This window comes from Acinonyx jubatus, chromosome B1 (assembly GCF_027475565.1).
Source record: "Acinonyx jubatus isolate Ajub_Pintada_27869175 chromosome B1, VMU_Ajub_asm_v1.0, whole genome shotgun sequence".
NCBI classification, from domain to species: Eukaryota; Metazoa; Chordata; class Mammalia; order Carnivora; family Felidae; genus Acinonyx; species Acinonyx jubatus.
In genome coordinates this window covers 194,704,651-194,724,377 of record NC_069382.1, presented here as the reverse complement: position 1 = coordinate 194,724,377, position 19,727 = coordinate 194,704,651, and the positions used below count along the sequence as shown (strand labels likewise).

Here is a 19,727-nt window from a genome sequence, read left to right as displayed (position 1 = left end):
TCCATTTAGGCCCAGAGAAGGGAGAGGAGGTGGCCCAGGTCACACAGCAATCTGGCAGCTGGGATGAGGATCCAGAAGGCCCCTTCCCTGGGGCTGCTCTCCCACCACTGGGTAGATCCAACCATCCGGGTTCCGGAACTGTCTCCCTCTGAGGGTGCAGGCCAGGGCGAAACCAGAAGGTCCCGCACAGCTCTCCCCGTCCCCACCCCCACGGGCCCCCCACCACACAGAGTCAGCAATCCACAGTGAAGAGAAAGACATTTAATCACTTCTTGGTCTTATCTCTTAAAGCGCTCAAAGTGTTTTCACAAGTGCAAAGGGAGCGATTGCTCTCGGCCAACATTTACCAGCAATTTCCGACACACGCAAAAGAACTACAGATCACCGTGCTTTATACTTACTTTTAATTTCTGCACTGAAAAAAAAAAAAGGTGAAAACCATAACAGGTTAGTTTACAGTGACTTCACCTCTGCCTTTAAATTAACCTTTGCTCTAGAGGGCAGAAGGGGGAAAGAAAGACAGGAACACATCAGAGCGGGAGAGCAAACGGGGGCCGAGACACCTGGGTCCGGCTAACAAGGGCTCTGAAACCCGGAGGTGGTGCCCTCAGCGCGCTAGCCCGTAAACACGGACAGGCAACAGTTAAGATACACTTAAAAAAAAAAAAAAAAAAGCCCGCAATTCCGTTCTTAAAATCAAGCACAAAAACGAACAGTGAACACAAGGTCCGCTGCGGAGGCCACCACACAGCGCGCCCCCCGGCTCCGAGCGGCACCTGCTCTACACACAAGGCCGGCTTCGCTGAGCTGCCCGGGGCGCGCCCTCTCCTCGCCGGCAGGGGGCGCTCTGCAGGTGGCGGACAGAGAGCAAGAGCCGCGGGGGCGGGGCCGGAGGGGGGGGTGGGGGAGCGGGTCTGTGTGCTTTCGAGGCTCTGCCTCTGGAATGTTCTGCACTCGGGCTGGGCTGGGCTGGGCTGGGTGGTGGGTTTTAGTTACGCTCCACACGCTGTTTAAGTGCTTGCTTTATTTTTCATGTGCAAACAGTCACTGTCTAAAGCTTTCAGAAGGACGTGTACAGACAGGAACACCCTGCAGAGACGAGACGAGACGCGGGTGCTCGTGAGCTAAGGCCCCTCCCTCTGGAGCGGGGCGGGGGCGGGGGGCGCACGACAGAGAGATTTAGAGAAATGACGTGTTCTGCTGCGGTTAGGCGCTAGTCCCTGATTCGGTCCGTCCACGGGAGGGGGGCTCCTCAGTAGGTGATTGTCCACTCTTTGACAGAGGCGTCGTGGGAGGTGGTGACCAGCGTGCGCTCGTCCAGCCAGGCCAGGCTGCTGACGTGGTGGAGCCGGTGCGCATCTGGGAAGAAAGAAGGCGCTCTGAACGAGGGCCCGGCGTCCCCACTCCCACCACCCCTTCGGCCTGGGGCACCAACAACAGGCCCGGAGAAACCCAGTTGGACAGCTATTCATCGGACCCCGCCCCTCTCCGCAGAAGCATGGTGGGGGGGGAAGGAAGGAAGGTGGGCGCAGGCATTCTCGACCCCCTCCCCCCCCCGGACCCCCCGCATGACTGACGCTCGGGCTCAGCAGCGTCCTTGCTGGACCTCCCAGACACAGGTACCGTCCTGACAACCGGATACCTCCCCTGGGAGACAAAACTGCTCCTCCCCCGAAAAATCTTTCTTTTTGTGCATAAAACAAGACACAGACAGTACACAAACAGCTTCCTGGGCTGTCTGCGGTAATAAAATGCGGTGGCAATGAATAAAGGCTGAGAAGCACTGGGCGGGCGGGTCTCCTCACCCCACCCCTCTCTGTAACAGGTGCACCAGGCATGACCCGATTCCTCCCCAGTCTCATGCCCTCGCCCAACGGACACCTGCACCGGGAACTTGCTGGGTCTTACTACACAGACAGGAGGGCGCGTGGGAATCTGTCCTGTGTGGCCCGCAGTCTGCTGTGCCCTCCCTCTGCCTACAGCACCCACAACAGGCCTCGAGGTGGACTCAGAGATACTATTAAATAGAAAAGCCTCCCATTTGTTTTAACACGAAAGGCTGCCCGCTGTGCAGAAAAGGGCGAGGGGGACCAGATGGCACAAGGAGGCCACTGAGGAGCAGTTCAGGAAGGAGAGGCGGGTAGCGGGGGTGGGGGGGGTCACCAGGCAGAATTTCAGATCCACCTCGGACAGGCGTGGTCCCTCCCAGGGCTCTGAGCCGCGTGTGACTACAGAGCCACAGGCAGAAAAAAATGTGTTGCATTAAATAAAACTTATGGAGAATAGTTTCACCTGTTTTTAAAAAGGGGGGGGGGGGTGCTAGGAAAGCGTGCAGGCCAGGTGAGGCTCCACTACACTGCCCGCCATGGGCCGAGAATCTACCCTGCTCAGCGGTTTGGTGCAAGGGGGTGAGGAGGCGGAAGGGAAGTGCCGTGGTCTGAGTGTTGGCGTCTGCTCCCCAAAACTGCACGCTGAAAACCTAGCGCCCAAGGCGACGGCATTAGGAGGTAGGACCTTAGAAGAGCTGGGGTCACGAGCGGGAGCACTGCTCCTTCCCCCCCGCGTGAGGCCCGACGAGAAGTGTCTGACCTCGAAGAGCCCCCCCACCCCTCCAGCCACACCGACCTCGTCTCCGGAGCCGTGAGCAGTCACTCTGTGGTTTGAGCCGCCCAGCCTGTGATGCTTTGGCACGGAGGCCCAACGACTAAGACAGGAGGAGAGGTCAAGAGTGACCCCCGTGCCCTGTAGACGGAGACCACCTGCTCTCACGCTGGGAACACGAGTGTGCTTGGTCACTCGTGTCTAGCAGGGGCTGGCAGAACGCAGCAGACGGAACCGTGCCTCCCGGCCAACTCCCCGGAAACAGACGGGACACTCAGGCCCGGGGAGCCGAGGCGGGAGCGAGAGTCACCTTGGATCTTGACCCTGGTCTCGGGGTCACTCAGGGTCCAGACGTACACCATCATGTCCATGCCGCCGGACGCAAAGTGTTCGTTGTCTGGGGACCAGGCCAGGCAGACGATCTTTGCATGGTGTCCATAAAAGACGTTGTTCTCCTAGTCGCGGGGTGAGAACAGAAGGTGGTAGTCAGGGTTCAGGCCAGAGTGGCATGTGTCACCTCGCCCGGCCCTCGCGGTGACAATGAGGGTCGACTTCAGAGGCGCTTTCTCTGCCAGGCACCGTGCACGTCTCACGGACGCCTCAGAAGAACCCGCGGTGCCCGCTGCTCCGTGAGAGGAGGAAACTGAGGCCCAGGAAGGAGCGCCCCAACATCAAGCAGCAGCCACTGCGTCCCCTGGGCCCCCTGCATCACAGCACTTATCCTGAAGTGCTAGATGTGTGCGCGGTCCACACTGAGCCCTTGGGCCAGCAAGGGGACAGGAACACCTGCCGAGAAACAGCCCCCCAGGCTCAAGGGGGTCCCGCTCCGTGCAGGCAGCACTCAGTGAAGTGAATGCTCAGGGCAGAGGGAGGCTGGCCTGCCTCTCCCCTCACACACCTGCCCTCTACCCTGGAGCCCAGGCTGGGGGCAGGGGCCCGGACAGAGGCTGTGAGCTGGACGAGGCCTAATGCTTCCCTTGATGCTTTAGGAATGCTTTTCCTTCAGAGCATTCCGTTTTCTTATTCCCTAGAAAGGGTCGACCTGATGGTGATTTTCTTTCCCAAGTGTGCCTGGTCCGTGCACTGCTGGTCCCGCTCCCGAGGACCGCTTACTTAGCAGGCTGTGAACCAGACCTGGGCGGTATACAGACGAAATCATTTACATAGAGTCTGAGGAACGTGGTAAGGGGCCGAAGGAAATCTGGGAGGCGGGGTGTGATGTCCGTGGAGGTCCGGGTTCCAGGCGTGTGCCTGACTCTAGCATATACCTGCATTTGCTCACACCTGCCGTCAGAAGTGACGTTACAGGAAAGACATAAACTAAAAGGAGACTCCCCTCTAGTTAACGATACATAAGCCTAAGTATTTACGGGGAAACCTACGGCTGTCTGTAGTTTACTTTAAAAGCACCCAAAATGAAGATGAAAATGACTGGATGGATGAGGGGACACAGCGAGACATTAATGGCAGAATCTAGATGGTAAATTCTTCAGCCTCTGCCATGTTCCAACCCATCCTAAGTGCGGGGGCTGGCACACTGAAGGGCCCAGGGACCCGGAACCCCCCAGCCAGTGCCCCCTGCTGTGGCCACAGACAGCAAGCGACAGAATCCCTAGCTGAGCTCAGTCCCCTGTCTGTGAACCGGGGCGAACAGCTCTGGGCCCGAGTTCTCCCCACGATGAATGCTCCTGCCCCTTGGCTGTGAAGTTCCTTGGCTGTCCTCCCAGGCCCAGGCACCTCTACCCTCGCCGAGCCGCTGCCCAGCTTCCTACCCACCGCCTCCCCCCCCCCCCCGCCCTGCCCCCACATGAACAGTGCTGGGATGATCAGTGTCCACCTTCCCAAGACTTTAAATGGCAGTGAGACTCCAGAGGAAAATCTAGTCTCAGCCCTTTGACCTTGGCGAAAAAGAAGGTCCCTGAGACCCGGAAGTCACTTAGCCAGGCAATCCGGGTGACCGATCGGTCTGTCTTCCCAGCACGCCTCGCCGGTGCCCGGGGCCCTTCTTGGCAACCGTTCTGCCTCGTTAACCAGCCACAAGCTCCTGGACGACAGGGGGTATCTCCCTGCCCTACGTCACTCAGCTCTGAGAGCATGGGTGCCACGTGGTTTTGGGCATCCATGGCTCCCCACTTGCCATCTGCACCGCCCGGCACGGGGACAGAGCCGCGCGACCCGCCCACTCACCGAGTAACCATCAGCGACGCTGAAGACCGTGACCACTTTGCTGGCGTCACACACGGCGAGGAAGGCGCCATCGTGGGAGTATGCCACATCGGTCACAGGGCCCTTGGCCTCCAGGAGCTTGCCCTCGTCCTTCAGCGTGGTGCCCAGGATGGAGTACAAGCGGACATTCCCATCCTGCAGGACAGAAGAGCGGCAGGTCACTTCCCGTTGTGTGCACACGAGTGCACACAGGCGTGTACACATGCGCACGCGCACACACACACACACACACACGCTCCTGACACCCTCCTAAAACCTCTCAGCAGTTCCCAGGGCTCGCTCAGCACATTGGGAAGAATTACTCGGGAAGGTAATTGAAATGCAGAATGCTAGGCACCCCCAATTCTGATTCTGTGTTTGGGTGCTCAGGATTCTGCCTTTTTTCATAAATGTTCCAGTAAATTCTAACACAGGTGACCACAGGCCAAGCTCTGAGAATGACCTATACACGACAGCACTCCAGTGAGGGCCCTTGGTCTGGCTCTGTCCCCTCTGGCCACACTGCCTGTCCCCTGTGCTCTGTCCCTGCCCTGCTTCCTTCAGGTACCAACTCACTCCGACCAGGCCCCGCTCTGTCCCGCCTGCTGTTGCCTAGGATGTCCCTGTGGCTGCCCTGGGAGGCAGATGGAGGGCCAGCCCACCCCCTCGGGGCAGCCGAGCTGTCAGTGTGGCACAAACAATCTCAGGTCTCCTAGCTATGTCCACGACGCACTCCTCTCTGCCTCTAACATGGGAGGAACAGCCACGTCCAGACCCCGCAGGGTTCCTGACCATGGGAGTCCTAGAGCTCACGCAACAAGCCCATCCGATGCCTAATGCAGCGGGGGTCTGGGCTCCACGTCTCGTGAGCACACTGCCCACGAGGAACACATTCCAACGAAGGAAAAGCCTATGTTCACAGATGGCACATGAAGCACATCCTGGGAGGCCCACACCGATGTCCACTACTGGGCCAAGTACGTGATGGGACAGCTACCTGCTGCAAGGTCATCAAAATAAACCAAGACGGCTAGTGTGTGTGAGACGTGGGGAAACTCGGTATAGACATACGTATGTCCTGTGCCATCATGGCGATTCATAGGCCAGGAGTGGTAGACAACCAGGAAAGATGGAAGCTGCCGAGGCCTCGGGGTACCAGCTGAGGAGACGACGAACTAGCCATCTTTCTTTTCAAGAGAAACAGTAAAGGTCTGATAAGCAGGGCACAGTGGTACGGCCTTGCAGGGGGAACACCAGGTTCAAACCCCACATCTGACCTTGACCTCCTACCCCAGGACCATGGCTGTGAGCTCCTCCCTAAAAAGGTGAAACCTGTTTCTCAGAACCTGCCAGAGGACAGCATCTGGAAAGGAATGGGGGACGGGCCCAGGAAAGACCACTGGGACTGCAGGTGCGCAGGCCGACGGGGACGGTGTCTGGGCCGGGTGGGAGCCCTGTGGGAACCGCTGGGGCTGTGGCCCAGTCCCGGCCTTGGGCTGCCTGGTGGGAGGAGATGCGGTGCGCCCTGTGGAGGGGCAGCCACACTCACAGGGACACATCTGCTGCTGCACGGACAGGCAGCAAGGACAAGTGGAGTGGCCAGCGCGGAGCTGATGCACCCCACGCGCCAGGTGCAAGCCACGCCCTCAGGCCAGCCTCTCGACCCTCACGGCGGCTCCATGAGGACGGCCGTGCGCCTCTCGGTGGGCAGCTGGTCCCCGGGTCCTCAAGCGGCTGGGGAGCAGGCGGCCCCCGGCCGGTCTCTGACACGGCAGGTGCTGCCTGACGCCCGCTTCCTTCCCTGGAGGCACGAAGGTCTGCCGGACCTCCTCCGCCAGGGGCCCCCCAGGACCAGACGGGAAGAAGGGAACCGGTTTGCCTCGGCCTGGCGGGCAAAGACCAGGCCCGAGGCTCTAGGTTTAGAGAGCGGGAGCGCCACACGGCGCACGACGGGGTCAGCACTGAAGGAAAACCCTGAACCTATCGGGTCAGCGCTGCTTCCGAGGCGCTGAGCATCTTCTCGTCACGCTCCCTTCTGCAACCTGCAAGCCCAGCTCATCCATGCCGGTCCTCTCAACATGCCAAGTCACGTGTGCCCCAAGTACTCACGTGGCCGATGGCTCCTGCCGCAGGCCCTCCGGCCCAGTACTGCCCCGCCCAAGATCACTGCCTGGGGCCCCCACCACTCCCCTCCCGTCCTGCCTCGGGTCAGCCCCGCACTCATACGGCTCGTGTCACCCCCAAACCACCCAGACAAGCCAGGGCAGAGGACGTGAGGGACGGGAGCCTTACCGCGCCCCCGACAGCCACCGTCTCACCGCTGGGGTGCACCGCCACGACTTCGGGCTCGTAGCCAGGGTCGTCGATGCTGAAGCACTTCTTCTGATCTTTGAGCAGGACGATCTGAAAAGCACAGTCCACTAGTCAAGGTGCAGTGGCCAGGGTCAGATTGCTCGGCCCTGCTCTGAGCTCTGTCCCGAAGATCGCTGGGGGCGGGGGCCCTGGGACCCTGGTTCCGTGCGCCCTCCCTTGCTAGCCGTTGGGGACAGTGACAGTTCCTAGTCACGGTATCACAATACCAGCTGCTGTCACCATCGCCACGTTACTGCCATTGCCACTACGAGCACCCACTCCTCGGGGAAGCCATCTGCCATCTGAACTCCCTTCCTCTCGTTACACAGTAAACGAGCCTTGCCGAACAGTGTTCTCACGAGGTTCAAGAGACACAAACGTTTGGCTCTAAGGCAACACTGGGAATGAACGGGACACATGACGATTCTCAGTTCTGGTTTCCCAGGTCCAAAGAAACCAGCTCCGATCTGCAGCGTGTGAAACCTCCAACGTGTCAGACGGGCGTCCCCCGCGGCTGGGGAGATGGCGTTGGTACCCATCTTGCAGACAGAAAACCGGGCCCCAGGTGTGGGCGCCAGTGGGCAGAGAGCAGAGCCAGGCCCAGGTCCACGGAGGCTCTTTCCCCCCAACAGGCCTCCTCCAGAGCGCGCCTGGTCCCAGGGAGCGGGAAGGACAGCGCGGGTGGCACACAGAGAGGTGGCTGGAGGCGCCCCACCGCGCCCCCTGGCAGCACATCCCTGCTTCCCTCGGACTCCGTCGGGGGCAGGACAGAGTCCTCAGGCAGGGCTGAGCGCCTGGGCGTCCCAGCCCCACTGAGGGGCTCCGCACACAGACCTACTCAGCCTCCCAGGCTAAAAGACGCTGGAGGTGCCTCAACATTATCAAATATAGTCCCCTCCAGAAGCGAAATAGCCTGAAGTTCACGCAGCGTTTGCCACAGCCTTGCCAATGGTGCTACACGCGCTGTGGGCCCCTCCCCCACCCTGGAGAGGGCACCGTCACCCCACCCTGGAGAGGGCACCGTCACCCCACCCACCGTGCGGAGGAGAAACTGGGGTACACCCAGAGCCACAGGTCCAAGGCCTCACAACTCGCAAAACCAAGCTGTGGGGCGCCTGGGTGGCTCAGTCAGTTAAGCCACCATGATTTCGGCTCAGGTCATAATCTCACAGTTCGTGAGTTTGAGCCCGGTGTCGGGCTCTGTGCTGACAGCTCAGAGCCTGGAGGCTGCTTCGGATTCTGGGTCTCCCTCTTTCTGCCCCTCCCCCACTCACATGCTCTTTCTCAAAAATAAACATTAAAAAAATTTTTTTAATAAAAAACAGGAAAAAAACCAAAATAAACCCAGAAAACAAACAACCAAGCTGGGACGCACATCCCGGCCCACAAGACCTCAGCGTCCCCGGCTAGCACAGCCTACCTCCTGCCATCTGGTGGGGACCCTCTGCTGCCCTGCACCCCCACTCGCTCCTTGCCTCCCCTCTTGCCACCAGCTCACTGGCCTGTTCCCAGACAGCATGGCCCTGATCAGGGACAGCTTTGTCTTCACCCCACCGCACCCCGGCCCGAGCTGCCAGCTGTCTCCCCCCCCCCCCACCCCTCCCCTCCAGTGGCTTCCGCTTCTGGTGTCCTATGGGCTGGGGGCCAGGGGAAGAGGAGCAGGTGGGTGGGTGCCGGTACCCTCACTGAGACATCAAAATGCACCTGAACAACCTGCCCCTGTCACCCGCCCAGCAGGTGCGGGCACTGGCTTTACCCGACAGGGGAGGCCTTAGGAGCATGAGCATCTGAGACGAGGCTGGACCCTGGCTGTTTCCTGACCTAGAATCACAGCCCCCTTCTGGCATGTTCCGCTGACCCTACGGCCTGCACTGGGGAGTTCAAGAGAAGCTTCCTACCCGGAGCGGGGGAGGGGCAGGGCCAGGGCAGCAGCGGCATGGCACGGAACTCCGTGGCCCCCCTGACCTGCTTGCACTCGCCTCGCCGTGAGCCTTGGAGGAGGGCCTGTCAGGACGGCCCTCCGCAGGCAGGAAACTGCCGCCCGAGGCCCTGCCACAGAGCCCAGCCCCGCCCATCCTCCTGGAAGGCTGCCTCTCCGTGCCCCCTCCCCCGCCCCACAGGGCTCCACGCGGTTCACTCCAGTTCTCCCACTGACCACCCAGGCTGCCTGGTAATCGCCCGGCTGAAGTTCCTGTTATCTGGGACGCGGAAGTCCGCTGGCGCGGCTACTCGGAGCGGCCAGCCTTCTCTAGCAGGGCTGTGGCTCCTGCCATCAGGGACTCGGTCACTCCTGCCCTCCCTGATCTACATGCCGGGACGCCCGGGTGTGCGGACCCGCACCGCCTGCTTCGGAGCAGGACGTGGTATGGAGCGGGTCAGGCTGGGGTCTCGGTCAAGAGACCAGAGATGCTGACATGCTGAAAGATCAGGTGTGTAGGTGGCCCGTCTTGAACAGGAACCCAGGCTGCACAGCTGGAACGGCCCAGGCGCCCCGGCCATCACGCAGCCTCGGGAAGAAAGCAGACTACTGTCTGCCTCGGCCTCGTTTACGAACGAACTTACACGGGCACGAGGGGCCGGACCCACACGTCCTCGAAATCCTCCCCGTGAGCTGCTGGGGAGGGAGGAGAAAAGCAGAGCCCAGAGAGGGCGAGGAACGTGCACGGAGTCACACAGCTCCAGGGCTCGGGGCTGGGAGGTGAAGTCCGGTCGTGAGGAGGACGCCGCCCCTGCTGTGCCTCCAGCAGGCCGTGTGGGCCGACGGACACGGGGGGTGCTGTGGGAGGCCGGACCCCGGTGCCAGGCTGAGACCGGGTCGAGCAACAGCTCCCTGTTGCCTCAGCCAACCCGGTGGTTCCCCCTCCCATTCCCCCACTTGCAAAGGCATACGAAAGCCTTGTCAAGGCTGAGAAATCTAATTCCTGAAGCCTGTGGTCTGTGGGTGTTGGCAGTAACGTTACCCACCTTTCTACCCCGGGTCAAAGAGAAACAAACACGGGAACTGTGTTTTGCTAGCAATCTATCAACAAGGTCTTGTTGTGACCCGTTTAGAAAGTTCACAAGGTACACAGAACTAAATGTTTTGGCTGGCAGTGATCATGTGAAACCTGTTTATTCTTAGAATGACCTGACCCATGAGAGTCTTGATATAAAAGATTGTGTACGGCAACAATAAAGCCGTCACTTGGGCCATCAGCCCAGGGGACCCTCCTGTTCCCAAACTGGCTTCTCTTCTTCTTTTTTTTTCTTACGTTCCCCTACCCTCAGGACCCTGATCTCGGTGTTTGTTGCGCCGGTCGCAACGGGGTGCCTGATGCCCGACAGCTGCCCAGGTACGAATCGCAGCTCCGCCCTCTGTCCGCCGCAGACCGTGGGCAAGCGGCTTACCCTCCTTGTGCCTCTGTGTCCTCATCTATAAAATGGCGATGATGCTGTCCTAGAGGACAGGACTGCTGAGGATCGACTGAGCGAACACACGTGCAGTGCTCGGTACAGACAGGTGTCAGAGCTCCTGTCAAACGGGAGAGCAGCACAGCTCGGACCTCAGACCTGGCGCTCTGCCGCTCCCTCCGGCCAGACCAACGCGGACCTACCTGCCCGATGCACACGACCACGGTGTAGCCTCCGGGGCCCACAGCCACGCACTTGGGTTGGACGTCCAGCTTCACAACCCCCTGCCCGCTGTTGGAGACGAGGGAAAACACATTACACCCGCCTCACGGGGGGCTCAGTGTGCGTGTCAAGCACACCACACACTCATTGCACACCCGAGCAACTCGGGGTAGGAAGTGGAAGCTCTACTCCGTCCGTGCCACAGGAGCCACGAGCGGAGACCTGGGACCACAGAGAAGGACCCTTTCTGGGACAGAGACCAGAGATCACACAGGGGCTGGTGGCGGGCAAGAGGAAGTAAGGAAGGGGGCCCCTGACGAGCTGTTGGCCCTCGTCCCTGGCGTTCCCAGGGCACAGATCGAACTGAGCCCACCCCTCACACCAGCAGCCACACAGCCACTCTGCTCAGCACGGTGACCCTTCCGAAGAAGCTGGCACGTTCATGGGTGAAAATCCTGTTTGCTTTTGGCGGACGCCCTGAACCACGCCCTAGGGGAACTTGCACACACAGACCCCTGTGACCAGGCCAAATGTGGGGTCCACATGGCTCGGGGGTCTCCCCCCGGTGAGGCTCAGGGCGCCGCACCGCGTGCAGCTCCCGGGAAGGCTTTCACGGGGGCCGTGCTGATGCGGGGTCACTACGGGGCAGCATGGAGGGCGGCTGGAGTCTGGACACCGGGTTCTGGGCCAGCTTCTGCCCTTCACTGTGAGGCTCGGCTGACTCCAGGCCCGGTCCTGCCAGGCGCGGGGGACACACCGCATCCAAGTGAGGGTCATCAGCATGTCTCCAGGAGTCTGGAGGGACGGGGGTCCGCGCACGGAGCGCAGTGGGAAGGCAGGGGGCGGGGGGAGACAGGTGCCCCATCCGTGCTTCTACGAGCCAGACCTTGCTCTCCTTCTTCCCCACTGTGCACGGGAAGCTACAGGCTATTTGCTAACAGCCGCTATCCCAGCTCCGGGGCCGGCCAGTTCAAGACCCCAGAGCCAGACCAAACAACACCGCCTCTTACTCAGATCACCTGGGTGCCTGTCTGTCCTCTGGAGCCACCTGCCACGGGCCAGGGGCCTTCGAGGGCCTTGCTGGGCCTTCCCAACAGCCCTCAAGGCAGCCTTGCCTCCTCTGTTGCCTTCCTTCGCTGTTGAGGAACACAATGAGGAAGGCGCTCGGGCTGAGATGTTCTGCCTACTTCCCAGGCAGAGTCTACACCTGGACCCTAACCCGGCCCGTGGTCGAAGGCCTGGGCCCGGGAGCCTTTGGGGACAGCGCTGAGAAGAGCCACGTGTCATCGGCAGCACTAAGCGCTGCAGGCAAAGGGCTTCCTGTTCCAGGGCGCGCGCTCCGGCCATGGCCCCCTCACCTGTAGTCCCTCAGCGTGAGGTTGGTGTACCGCACCGTATCGTCCATGCTGCAGCTCACCAGCTGCCCAGACTCGTCCACAGTCATCCTGGACACCTGGTTCGTGTGGCCCTTGCCGGCGAAGGAGTCGTTCTCCCCTGTCTCTGAATCCCAGTAATGTGGGGCGGGGGGTTAAGGAAAGGCCACCTGCAGGACATGGTGCAGGCCCCACTGGGGAGGCCTGACCATCCCTTGTTCGGGGCGGCATATTCGGGACAGGACCGTGGGCACGGGGCCCGAGGGGAAGCCCAGGGCGAGTTTATGTCTCAATTCCAGGACAGGCGTTCTGGTGTCGCAGCGAGCCCGCAGTGAGCGGGCCACTGAGGACACGCTGAGTTACAAACAGTGCAACCTGAGGCCACGGGAGCTGATTGTGGGACCGCACCAGTCCCTGCCAGCTGACGGTGTGCGCGGGTCACAGCCCCCCCGTGACGGGCTCCTGCAGTGAGGGGACGGGGCCCTGCCAGAGTGGAGGCTGGCCAGTAACCTGTCACCGGGATGGGACGCTGTGCGGCTGAGTCCATGCTACAGCCTGCTTTCTGCGGCGAGCCATCCAGCCTGGGACTGTCGGCAGGAGTCTGGTCCCTCCCCACGCAAGCCGATGGCCAGGTAGGACCACCACGTAACAGGCCGGGGCTGACCCACCTGGCAGGGCGGGTTTATAGACCGTGGGTTTGGGGTGTTCCGGTAGAAGGTGTGTTTTAAGCTATGGGACTTCTCTTTCATATGAACAATCGCAAATCTCACTTTAAACAAAGATCATCACCTCCATTAGAAAGCTATAGTTGTGTTCCACTGTTGACATGCTCTTGTGATGGAGACTCCAGCCCTCCATACCCGAGGGAACATTAGTACCTGGGAGCCTTGGGGGTTCATGTCGGCGTGCTCCCATGCCGGGGCAGACCTGGAAGGGGAGGGGGGCCACGCCAGGGCAGCTGAAGATGGCACGCTGCTCCAGGAGAGACAGATTCTAGAGCCTTCTCTGCCTCTGATTCTAATGCAGCTCCCACCGTATGCCACCCTCCTTACATTTGACGGGGTATAGAGTGACCTATGTGCCCCCTCCCCTGGGGTGTGGGGAGACCTCCTTAGTCGGATCTCTCCTCTGAAAACCGCAGAGCCTTGGAGGGATGAGCCGGCTCTGCAGGGGTGAGGAAGGAGCACACGGTTCCGGGACAGCCCCTTCCAGAAGCTAAGAAGCACGCAGACTAGGAAACAGTCCACACAGGGGCAGGCCTTTCACATGGCGCCAGCAGCTGGATGACCCGCCCGGGCCCCACCCAGCACCCTATGGACCGCAGTCCTGGGAGGAGGAGGGGCTACCGGCCCCAGGCCACAAACAGCTCGGCTGTGAGGGCGGCTTCAACGTGCCTCCAGAGAAAGTCTCCAGGGACCGTCAGGAACCTCACCAGAGGGAGAAACAGGCTCCAGTCCCTTGCTGCCCGCAAGCAGTGTGAGTCTGCGGAAGGCCCTGGAGAGTTCTGAGCTTCAGTCTTCCATTTTTAAAACAAGGGGACCGTCCTGAAAGGTTCTAGCTTCTACTGAATTCTGAGACTCCTGACTTACTGCTTATGAGAGGGATCGGGCCGCTCGAGGGGCCCACGCGGAAGAGAGGCAGCTTGGTCCAGAGTTCCATCCAGAGCCACTCCCAGCCGCCCAGGAAAAAGTGACCCGCCAGGTCTGGGCTGCAGCCTTGTCCCCAGTGTGGACACGGCCTGTCTGAGCAGCCAGGGCTGGCTGCGCCCTGCTGCTGCCACCTGGCTGTCCTTGCCTCTGGCTCCGCGAGGACAGAAACCTCCCACATCTCCTGCCAGCGGCCCCACAGCCAGCTCTGTGAGTCAAAGGATATTAATGTGTCCATCGTGGCTCCCAGAGTAGATGTAGGACTTGCCTCCGTTTTTGTGCACCGTCAGACACTGGATTGACTTGCTGTGACCCTGTGGGGGACACGGACGGGGCAGGGTGAGCGCGGAGCACAGAGTCCTGCCGCTGCAACTTGCCAGCCACCCTCTACTGACTGACACGTGTCCCTGGGTGACAAAGAGGCGGAAGACCCTCGACACTGCTGCTGACGTCAGTGGCAACACCCGGCGGCCCCCCGTGTGCCTGCAAACACCTCCCCGGAGCCCTGGTCGGCTTTATCCCCAGCTGACTGAGCAGGTGACAAAATCGTATCGTGCAGCCTCTTCCCTCCTAGTACCTCAGCTCAACCCGGACCAAGGACAGGATCTAAGGGAGCCCAGGAGTCAAGAGCCTCGTCTCAGTAGCGCCCCCGAAAGGGGGAAATGCTGCTCACACCTGTGGAGCTGCAGCAGCTAACAGACGGGTCTCGGGAGGGTCTGGCGCTCAGAGGCGGGTGGAGAGGCGTCCGGGCCACCCAGAGAGACCCAGGCAGTCCTGGGGTGCTGCTGACAGCCTGTTCTCTTCCCAGACCTGTAACTCACAAGCTGTTCGAGGGCTCTGACCACCCCCCCCCGCCCCCAACCTCCCTCCCTGGCAACGTGGCAGGCACAGGACTCTACAGCCGGACCTCTGCTGCAAAGGGGACACGTAACCCCTCTGTAACTGCTAAGGGGGGTGGGGGGCCTGATCACTGATCCCCCTTCACCAGGGGTGGGAGGAGGGCCTTTGCCAGTAACGCTCTGCTGACGGTTGGCACAATTTTGCACAGGCCCTCACCCAGGAACTTCCAAGCTTTCTGTGGGGTTCCACTTGTTGCCACGATGCGGCAAGTGTCTTCAGAGGAACGGTGCACAGTTCTCAGGGGACATATTGGGCTACTCCCACCTCCTGTCTCCTTCTAGGACAGGGCCCTGCCAGCCCTGACACTTTAAGTGTGGTCCTCAGACCAGAGTCTGCCCCACTGGGCATCCACCTGTGTCCTGGGGACTCGGGACCTGCACTCGGTAAGATGCCCTGGGGCTCTGTGCACAATCCCTGCCTGGGGTCGCTGCCTCACCTGGGAACTTGTAAGAACCCCGGGCTCTCGCGTGCCCCACAGATGTCCACGGACGAACCCAGCTGCCGTGTTTTAACAAGCTGGCCCTCTCGGATGAGCCTGATGGACCTTCTCCCTTGAGAATCGGTGCTCCGGCTACACAGGAGAATCCCCTGGGTGTGTTTACAAGTACCAGCACCTAGGCCCATCCCTACGGGGATGACCCAGTCCCTCTGGGGCAAGCCAGGCACCAGCCCTTTTTAAATCTGAACATGCAACCAAGGCTGAGAACTGCTCTTCTGACTCCAGTCTTTTCCTGGGCTCCCACATGTGGCTTAGAAACCCCTGCAGCCCAGGATCGGCACCAGATACGTTGGGATTCACACACCTACACACTGGCAGGCACGGGGCCAGGAGTCTCTTCTGAGAACTGTAAAAGCCCACAAGATTCCCTGAGCTGGCCTGGGAGGACGGAAGCCTAACTTGTGGTCCCTGTGCTTCTGGTGGCCTACGGGAAACCGCGCTCCTGGGCACAGGTGGGCTGATGGCGTTGCCTGAATGTCTCAAGCAATTTCTCCCCATCACATCTGGAGGCCCAGCAAAGTGACTGTGTCCTGGGGTGGGGCCCACCCCCAGCTCCCCCATGCTCAGTGTCAGGCCGGATACACCTTCACGGCACGTCCATCACGCCAGGCTGGGGCCTAACTCAAGGAGGGGTCCCCACGCCTTGTCCTCAGGGCCAAGGTGGGTGAAGCTTCATGAGAGCAGATGGCACGAGGCCAGCAGTGAGGACAGATGTGGCCGTTGCAGTGGCTCAGTCCTCCCTCCACGCAGCATCCACACCTGAATGGGACACAGTGGTTCCCACCCTGGACCATGCCTCCCTTGACTCCTGGGCAGAAGCAAGGCCTGCAGGGATAGCAGCAGAGCCCGCCCTGTCCTCAGGGAGCTCCTGGCTCTTGCCTGGCTGCTGATTTCCAGAGATAGCGAGATCACAAGGGCTGAGGCGGGAGAAGACGCACCCATCCCTGTCAAAGGAGGGGCACTGGGGGCAGACCCTGGGCATCACCTGGCCCAAGGAAGCCTGCAGGTGACAGGACGGGAGCCGGGGACAGGGTCCTACCACCTCCCGTGGCCTGCTGCTGCACAAACTCCCAGCTGGGCATTCAAGGCCTCTGTACCCTAAGGTCCACCTGCTTCTCCAAGCTCATTCCCTGCCACGGGCCTTCCCTGCTTGAACCACCCAAAACCCAAAGTCTCTCCTTCCCACGTTCAAATGCCACCTAAACTAAATGCCAAGGTCCAGCGCCAAGGCCTCCTGGTCCTCCTCGAGGCTCTCTGCGGGCCCTCCGTGTCTGTAGCGATGCCCTTGGGCTCCGTGTGTTACACCTGGAAGCTCCGAAGTGAGGGAGGCTGCCCCAGGGAGGCCAGAGGGGCTCCCGACCGCAGGGTGAGGGCCACCGTCCAACACCCCAGGCGGCCCTGAGTCCTGGCGCTTCTAGAAACTCAAGGGGAGAGTCGACATCCGGACTCTCACTTCTGCTGAACGCACGTCCCACTTGCCAAGCCCCCAGGGCCGGCCCCTAACTCAGCCTCACCTTGATGACCCGCAGGGGTTTGCTGGGGTTGTTTCTGTCCAGGTAATTGATGTACCCGGACAGGGAGACGCTGAGCAGGTGGTCCTTCTGCCACAAGCAGCCCAGCTGCTGGTCCAGGACGGTGGAGCCCATCGTAAACGTGCTGACGACAGAGTTCACGTTGACGTCCCAAATCTTAGAGGTTTTGTCTCCGGAGGCAGAAAGCAAGTGGGTGCTGTCAGGACTCCAACTGATCTGTCAAACGGAACAGTGGGCCATGTGTCAGAGAACAGAGTGGGAAGGGGCCTCAGGAAGCAGCCTGTCCACAGCCCTCAGCCCGGGAGGGACCCGCTGGGACCACGACACCCTTTCCACGGGACCCTGAAGCCCACTACCGCCGCCCCTGCTTCCAACTCTTCACTGATGACGGCAAACACGGACGCCGCCCGACCACAGCCACAGACAAATCTGTACTCACGGCGTAAATGCCTCCGTCGTGAGCCTTGTTTCCTCCCAGGGCACACACTTTCTCTCCCGTCTTTCCGTCATAGATGTAGATCTTTCGAGGAATAAACACACACACACGGGTCACAGGTGTGAGGATGCTCTCGCCAGCTGTGCGTGAAACCAGCCCTTCCTGCCACGGCTCTATCGTCAAGAGTTTGCTACCGTGACTCCTAAAAAAAAGCAACCTAAAACGAGTGCTAACGGGATTTCCAGCTCTATTAAAAAGGAGAAAGGCAGGGCGCCTGTGTGGCTCAGTCAGTTGTGTACCTGACTCTTGATTTTGGCTCACGTCGTGATCTCAGGGTTGTGGGATCGAGCCCCACGTCAGGCTCTGTACTGAGTGCAGAATCTGCCTGGGATTCTCTCTCTCTCCCCCTCTGCCCTCACCCCGCTCACACTCTCTCCAAAAATAGAAAACAAAAGGAGAGGTGAAAAGGGGTCCACCAACCCAGTAACCCGAGCGCCTTCCAGGAGCGGGAGGGAGGGGGAGTTCTAGTTCCTCATGGGAAGACGGGCTTTGGAGGGTCTGCCTGCCCGGAACCGCTGGGAGACCATGGATCCGCCCCTGCCCCCGCCCCTGCCCCCGCCCTCACCTGGCCATCTGCGCTGGCTGTGGCAAACCTGTTCCCGTCAGGAGAGAATCGCACACAGTTGACGAAGCGGCTGTGGTCCTGTGGGAAAGTGCACAGTTATCCACCAGACGACGGGAGGTTCTGGAAAGTTCTTTATGAAATATGCAGTCTGCTTCACACATCCACTCTGGCTGCCGATGTGAACTGCCAGGCGACAGGACGACCTCAGGGCTTAAATAAACAAGTCTGAAGCAGCCCCTGACTCACTGGGAGGGCCAGGCCTCCCCATTCCCACACTCCGGGTGCATTCCTTCCCCTCTGGCAGACACAACCCGCCCTCCTCCCTCAGGGGCCCAGTGAGAACTGCAGTCCAGAACCTGGAGGCCTCTTGGCTGAGTCTCCAGGGTGCAGCACCTTGGGTTGGAGCTAACGACCAGAAATTCAACGATGGTCATGTACTTCCTGGGAGTAAGACTCCAAGTGACCCTCCAGGGGTGAGTCCCTTTCCTAGAGGAACAACTCATTCTTTCCCAAATCGAGGGTTCGTATAAGAAAATATCCTCTAAACACCCCCTGCCCCTCCCCACCCTGGCAAGCACTATTAGCTCGCCCAAGGGTAGGAAGGGTTAACTGCTTCTGTGGGTATAAACAGCTAACCTTCAGGAAAAACCCCCACTCATCACCTGCCTCACAGTGCCCTCCAAAGCCAAGCACTGACTTAATCAGGAGCTGCGTGCGAGGGGTCCGCATGTGCGTCTGTCATGTTATGGGTTGAATTATGCCCCAAAGACACAAGCTGAATTGGTGCTATCTGAATGGAAACCTCACTTGGAAAGAGGGTCTTTCCAGAAGCAATCAAGATGAGGTCATTAGCACGGTCCTAATGCAATGACCCAGACGGGTGGGGGGGGGAGGGGGGCAGAACAAGCCCAGATGGAGGCGGACTGGGGTTAGGCTCCCTTGAGTCAAAGAACCCCAGAGGTAACAGAATCGGGAAGGAGTCGGGGGGTGGGGGCACAAGCTGGGGACACCTGGAGCTCAGGCTCAGGCTTCTAGAAACGAGAACAAATGCCTGGCGATCACGCCGTGGGTTGCCGAACTTCGTTAGGGCACGTGGAACGCGTCATCCAAGACGCTCCTGTGGTCACAACCCTTCACGGACACTGTGACCACTGTCCTCATGAAGAAACCCAGGCCAGGAAGGAGAAGTCGGGGCCGGGTTCCCGGGCAGTGGAGCCCCAGAGCCGGGATCAAAGGAATCCATGTGTCTGCAAAGTCCAGCTGGGAGGGGGAGGACGGGTTTCCCTGGTGGAGGCAGCCCTCGCTCCACAGCACCACATGACTGCGATCTGGCTCCAGGCCAGGCGTCAGGCCCCACGAGATGCGGTCCCCGTCCTGAGCTGGAGCCCAAAGCAGGCCCGGCACCTCCTATTCAGCACTTCCTCCCCTTCCCTCAGCTGTAGGCCAGAAGCAGCCGAAGCCACATCTCACCGGGAGGGACCCCCTGCAGGGGTGGGGAGGCCAGGTCACCCTCGAGGGACCAGCTGGGACAAGAAAGGAGAGACCAGCTGGGACAAGAAAGCCTGAGCACCGAGGGGGGCGATGCTGGTGGCTGGTTTACACAGCCTGCTTTCCTTTCTGCCTCCTTCCGGTGAGCACCGTCATGGGGCTGGGACTTGGCTCTGACCGAAGAGCTTGTCCTCTGGGGCACCATCACCGGTGCCCCTGACGGAGGCACGAAGGGCTCATGGCTTCAGCCCGCACTTGGCTTTGGTTGTGCGACCGCTGGGAGGCGGTCCCTATTACGAACAGGCCACCCACCCGCCTCCCGGGGCCCAGCTTCCACCGGGGTGACAGGGACCTGAGTTTGCTGTGTGTGCTCATCTGTGTTAAGGCTGGCCTTCCCTGCTCCCGGGTCTGTGCTCCGAGACCAGCAGCAGGAGCAGTCTGGCAACGTGAGCCACAGC

The 19,727-nt window shown here is 60.5% G+C and overlaps 1 protein-coding gene across 1 annotated transcript in view; it reads right to left on the bottom strand.

Annotated features, from left to right (window-relative positions):
- Positions 1 to 246: 246 nt before the first annotated feature.
- The window catches only part of WDR1 (WD repeat domain 1), a 44,457-nt gene continuing 24,976 nt past the window's right edge, over positions 247 to 19,727 (bottom strand). Inside the window, exons 6-15 of the mRNA XM_053217570.1 lie at positions 17,782 to 17,859; positions 17,160 to 17,240; positions 16,703 to 16,936; positions 14,011 to 14,103; positions 12,129 to 12,280; positions 10,752 to 10,839; positions 7,099 to 7,209; positions 4,789 to 4,962; positions 2,912 to 3,056; positions 247 to 1,359 (exon numbers count right to left, since the gene is read on the bottom strand). Of these exons, the coding sequence (XP_053073545.1) occupies positions 1,253 to 1,359; positions 2,912 to 3,056; positions 4,789 to 4,962; positions 7,099 to 7,209; positions 10,752 to 10,839; positions 12,129 to 12,280; positions 14,011 to 14,103; positions 16,703 to 16,936; positions 17,160 to 17,240; positions 17,782 to 17,859 (1,263 nt within the window). The 3' untranslated portion in view covers positions 247 to 1,252. The remainder of the gene's footprint in view (positions 1,360 to 2,911; positions 3,057 to 4,788; positions 4,963 to 7,098; positions 7,210 to 10,751; positions 10,840 to 12,128; positions 12,281 to 14,010; positions 14,104 to 16,702; positions 16,937 to 17,159; positions 17,241 to 17,781; positions 17,860 to 19,727) is intronic.